Here is a 5842-nt window from a genome sequence, read left to right as displayed (position 1 = left end):
CTCACAGCCTCCCTGTCTCTCACAGTCCCTCACAGCCTCCCTGTCCCTCACAGCCTCCCTGTCTCTCACAGTCCCTCACAGCCTCACAGTCCCTCACAGCCTCCCTGTCCCTCACAGCCTCCCTGTCTCTCACAGCCTCCCTGTCTCTCACAGTCCCTCACAGCCTCCCTGTCCCTCACAGCCTCCCTGTCCCTCACAGCCTCCCTGTCCCTCACAGCCTCCCCGTCCCTCATAGCCTCCCTGTCCCTCACGGCCTCTTTCTCTCTCATACCCCATTTCTTCATCATAGCTCTCCAACCTCGGACCCCACTGCCAGGTCTGGGTTGTCCCTTCAGCAGTTCTGAATGTGGACTGTAAGCACTTGTTGCTCTTTGGTAATCTTTTGTTCTGAATATTGTTCTTAGCGTGTTCAGGATGAGGGGCAAAGTCATCCCATTAAGTTCCCTCTAATTATAAGAGCAATACCTTTGCTGCTTGTAATATATGACTGAATGGGGAAATCTTTTTCCTACCAGCCTTTGAGTGCATTTTCAGTAACAGGATGGTGGCAGCTGAGTCAGGGTAGGCACCTGCACAGCGCTTGTGGTGTGTCTGCACAGATCCTTTGGGTCCACTGTCGCCTGAGGGGACTCCACACAGCAGGGGTGAGGCGTCATCACCTTACAGATGCTGAGCTCATGAGGTTATCAGTAGACCTAACACATGTATCCTTCCCACCCGCGCCCTCGTGCACCCTCGTGCACCCACGCCCTCAGGCTCTCTGTCCCAGGAGTCTACCCAAATGCCTTTAGAAAGCCATTTCTGCTTTTCCCTCCTGTTGTCCCTGCTCTGTCTGCTGGCCACTGCTTCCCTGTGGACTCTCAGGAGGAAGTCCTGAAGATTTGGTTAAATGCCTTGTTTAAGTTACTTTTTGTTGCTAAGATAAAACACCATGGCCAGGGCAGCTTATCAAAGGAAGGAGATATTTTGGCATGTGGTCTGAGGAGGATAAACATCTATCACAGTAGGGAGGCATGGCAGGCAGCATGTGGCAGGCATGGTGATAAGAACAGGACCCTGAGAGCTCCCATCCTTGGAGCAGAGCAAGAGCTAGAAGTACCATTAGCATTCGACTCTCAAGTGATGAACCTCCTCCAGCAAGGCCACCCCTTCTCACCCTCCCTAACAGCCCCACAAGCTGGAGACCAAGTGTTCACATCTGAAAAGCACCACAGCCCTGGATAGTGTTTCTGGCCTCAGGATAGCCGTGGTCCCTGGGCCACTTACACTGGGATCTGTTACATTTATTCCTTAATCTGCGAGCTGTTGACCTTCTAGGCAGGAGTTCATGAAGCCCTGGGAGCTAGGGCAGCAAGTTCACTGTGGTGCAGGGAAGGCACTGGACTCATTGGTTTGGGGTGGATTATAGAAAACACAGTCCTCAGCTTGAGGGCAATGGGAGAACATTTACTTAGTGTGCACGGGACCCTGGATTCAGCCCCAGAAAATGCCAGAAAACACGTTGCTCCCCATCATTAGCTGGGCTCTAGGGGTGATAAGGCTACCAGCCAGAAGGGCAGCAAGAGACACCCCTGCCCTTGGCTGAAGCCCAGGTACTCAGGAACCAAGTTAGCACTTCCATCCTCAGCACCGGAAGAGGAGTGGATGTCCTTTACTGCATCCAGATGACAAACCAGGGGACAGAATTGCGTTGGGATCAAATTCGGGGGAATGACAGCCTATTTGCCAGCCCTTGAGTGAGACAGGAGCTAGGCACATCCTCATCGGTGGTGGCTGCCTATATGTCCTGGTCTATAGTCAGAGCACAGGCTTGGCAGAACACCAGTTTACAACCATCTGGGAGGGTGTGGGCTCTCCAGAGCAGGCCACAGCTTAATTAGCTGACTTGAGACTCCCAACATAGGAGTTTGGGGAGCTTCCTTTGAATCCTAAATTCCTTTCCCCCCAATCAGACCATTAATATGGAAACCTGGCTGGAGAGTGACACCGCTTCCTGGGAAGGAGGGAGATTAATTGCACTTTTCATGCCCCGCACTTTCTGTGTTACCTGTAATAATAATGTGCATAGATTAGGTAGGGAGGATGTTAAACAGAAGGATTTATGAACATTTGAATATTAAGTTGGTTATCTGTGGCTACCTTAAATGCAAAGTTGTCAAAAATAATTACAGTATACTAGCGAATACTGGCTACCAGAGACAATATAAATACCCCGCGTCAGTGCATGTCGGGCCCCTGGTATGAATCATTTGCTCAGCAAGGATTGGGAATACGTTCTTCATATTTATGAGGAGGAAATGAAAGAGAGCGCCAGTGGGGGAGGGGAACCAGGAAAATTAATGGTGTTGAAGGCCTATGATGTATAAAAAAGGCGGGGGGGGGGGAGCGTGAGGGGGACCCTGCAGACTGGCAGCCCCATGGAAGAGGGCCACACCCTCAGGCTGCAGGAAGCGTTAGCAGGGCAGCCCTCTATTGTGTGTGCATGGACGGGTTTCCCAACACTTGTATAGTGGCCACACCCCCAGTGCTTGGGTTTTAGGATTAAGGCATTGTTTCAAGAGATGAGGTGGCTAAGTGGTTGCAGTTGACTTCCATGGAATCCCGCATGATACTGATGAATGCCCGTCCATCTAGGGGGCAGCAGAGCGTGCCCAGGTGTTAATTTCTCAGTGCAGGAAGCAGTGATGACATGGAAGAGCAGCTGCCTGGAGCAGGGGAGCGGGGAGGGGAAGGGAACAGAGGACAGTGGATTAGACTGGGCTGCTCCAGAGGCAGCTGGTTCTTCCATGGTTCCCAGCTGGGCCCAGCTTTCATGTGTAGTTAGGAGTCTATTCCACATTAGAGAGGACCCACTCCCCACATGCCGCACCTCAGTGATACTGTCTTCCTGAACACCATTGGCAAGCCCAGGGATGCTGAGAGAGAAGGACAGATGTCTGATGGTACAGTCGTGGATGTGCTGGCCACGGCTATACAGGCCACTCTGACTTCTGAATTTCAACTCGAGGCATGTTTTACTTATAGGCCATAATAACTAATAATAAACTTTGGGAATTTGGGTGACATGGTTTCAATTTGCCATTTGAGAAAGTCTGATTCAGTTTATGATTGCTACCACCCACCCTGTTGAAAAGTTTGCCACAAACATCAATATACTTAGCCAGTAATTATTGAGTCCCTACTGTGTGCCAAGAGCTATGCCAGCTTGGGCGAGCAGAAGGAGCAAAAATCATTTTGGTTCCTATTTAGTGGTGGCAGCCAGGACCCATAGTGTACAGCTTCTTAAATAAGTCTTTCAAGGTGGTAGGTGGATGGATGCTTCATAAGGTCTGTCTTAGTCACTGTTCTGCTGCTGTGCAGAGACACCATAGTCTGGGCAACTCTTAGAAAGGAAAGCATCTATCTGGAGGCTTCCTTATGGTCATTGTCATGGTGGCAGGGAGCACGGCAGCACATGTGGGGCTGGTCAGTAGCTATATCCTGACCCCCAACTCAGAGAGAGAGATTAGGCCACCCCAGTGACACATTTTCTCCAACAAGGTCATACCCCCTAATCCTTTTCAAATAGTGCCACTCTCTGATAATTAAACATTCAAATATGTGAGCCAGTGGAGGCTGTTCTGACTCAGATCACCATGATGTGCAATTATGAAATGATAGGAAGTTAAAAGGATCTTAAAGATAGAGTGTCTGGCTTCATTCAGAAAGCAAATGTCCCCTGTGTGGGTTTCAGAGATGTATATGCTGTAAAGATGGAAGTGGAGCCAGGGTTTCCGAAGCCCAGAATGAAGTTAGGTCCATCTCTGAGCAACAGGGGATACTGGCCTGAGGTTCCTGGGAGGGCAGAGCCTGGGCTGACTCCTTAGATGTTAGTCCAGGACTGCAGTCAAGCTGGGCTTGGGGGGACACAGTGCCTCTGCAATGTGGGCACACACAGCACATTACTGGAATCCTAACAGGAGAGATTTGGGCTGGGAACCCATTATTCTTGCCTTAACTGGCTCTGACGAGGCTGAGATGACTCTGAAGACGTGAATGTAATCTCCGCAGCAGCCCTCATGTTTAAGATGTAGGGCAGATTTCTTAAGAGCTGTTTCTAGTATGAAGTGAGGGCTGCAGAGGCTGGTGTGTGAGGGCTACAGAGGCTGGCGTGTTTGCAAAGAATTCTCTCTTGCAATTACAGAATGGTGCGCCACCAACCATCTTCAAAAATGTCTTTATGGAAACTGTGCACTGTGGGCCCTCTGCCAGCACTAAATAGGCACTCTTATGAGCTCCCCTAGCAAGGTATCTCAGAAGGCGTGGGGTACGGAGGTGGCCAGGCTGCCTCCCGTTCAGTTAGTCTATGATTCTTGGGATTTTGTAAAATGTATCTTGTAACAACAGTCCCTCAGGTGTGCGATCAGACCTTGTTCAGTTTAGACACAGCTCCTCTCTTGCAAGCATCTCAGAACCTCCCCTGTTTAAAACGCTCTGACCCTGAGAAGTGGTGGGGTCTAGGGATGTGCACACACCTACCCTCTGCTGAGTGGTTTTGAGATTCCACAGATGGAATCTCCTTTCTGAGGTACACTAGAGTCTCTGGTAAATGCTAGTATCATCTTCTCCAATTAACCTGCTGTGGTAAAGCTGCAGCAGCCACTGTGTGAAATATGCTTCCTGAAGCCAGGACTGCAAGCAAGACTAAGTTCCAATTCAGTGTGTGTCTTGTCTTTTCTTCCCAAGAGTCATTTGGGGAATGTGCTGGTGGACATGAAGCTCATCGATGTCAAGGACACATTGCCTGTGGGCTTCATCCCCATCCAAGAGACAGTGGATACACGTGAGTCAACACTTAACAAACACGCTTGCCTTGGGAGCAGCCACCTCCATCCTGTGGGCTTGCAAATATTCTGTGTGTTTCTCTCTGGAAGTCTGAAAATGGTGAAGGAATCCTGCCACTTATGACATCCACCTTGGATCTCTCTGTGTCTGAAGAGTATGTGGGTCCTTGGCCTTCAAGTGAGCAGAGTCTTTGATTGATGCCTCCTCACTCAAGGACAGAGCAGGGAGTCTAGGGACAGTTGGTTTGCCCTCAGCAACCAACTCATAGAATCCTAGAGTACTGGGAACTCTGGTCCTGGAGTGCTGGGGACTCTGATCCTAGAGTGCTGGGGACTCTGGTCCTGGAGTGCTGGGGACTCTGATCCTAGAGTGCTGGGGACTCTGATCCTAGAGTGCTGGGGACTCTGGTCCTGGAGTGCTGGGGAGTGCCAAGCTTAGCACAAGACCCTGAAGCAAAAGGGAGGGAGGGCAGAGATCAAAAGATGCCCTGGGGCTGCAAGGAACAGCTCTAGGCCTAGTCTGTGGCTCACAAAGTGAACAAGAGGCAGGCCCCAGAAAGACTTCAAGTTAGAGCATGTTAAGACCTAAATTGGAGCCAGATGTGGTGGCTCATACCTGTAATCACAAAACTTGGGAGATGGGATTGAAGGGCATCCTTCATTACATACAGGTTCTGAGCCTGGGGTACATGAGACACTGGCTAGTTAAAAAACAAAACACTAGCAACAATTCAAACAAACAAAAAACCCACGATTTAAATTAGACCGGATGTTCCAACCACTGTGCAACACGGCACTGTGCTAAGCTGCAGGGAACTGTGGGGATCCTGTGGGTGTTATGGGCTCTGGTCCTAGAGTGCTGGGGCTGAGGTCCTAAGAGTGCTGGCGACTCTGGTCCTAGAGTACTGGGAACTCTGGTCCTAGAGTGCTGGGGACTCTGATCCTAGAGTGCTGGGGACTCTGGTCCTGGAGTGCTGGGGACTCTGGTCCTGGAGTGCTGGGGACTCTGGTCCTGGAGT

At 50.4% G+C, this 5842-nt stretch overlaps 1 protein-coding gene across 1 annotated transcript in view; it reads left to right on the top strand.

Moving 5' to 3' along the window:
* Mvb12b (multivesicular body subunit 12B) overlaps positions 1-5842 on the top strand; it is a 157380-nt gene that overhangs the window by 48499 nt on the left and 103039 nt on the right. Inside the window, exon 4 of the mRNA XM_021153581.2 lies at positions 4726-4822. Coding sequence (XP_021009240.1) covers positions 4726-4822 — 97 coding nt within the window. The remainder of the gene's footprint in view (positions 1-4725; positions 4823-5842) is intronic.

This window comes from Mus caroli, chromosome 2 (assembly GCF_900094665.2).
Source record: "Mus caroli chromosome 2, CAROLI_EIJ_v1.1, whole genome shotgun sequence".
Taxonomy (NCBI): domain Eukaryota; kingdom Metazoa; phylum Chordata; class Mammalia; order Rodentia; family Muridae; genus Mus; species Mus caroli.
The sequence above is the reverse complement of the archived record's forward strand: the minus strand, read 5'-3'. Positions and strand labels throughout refer to the sequence as shown.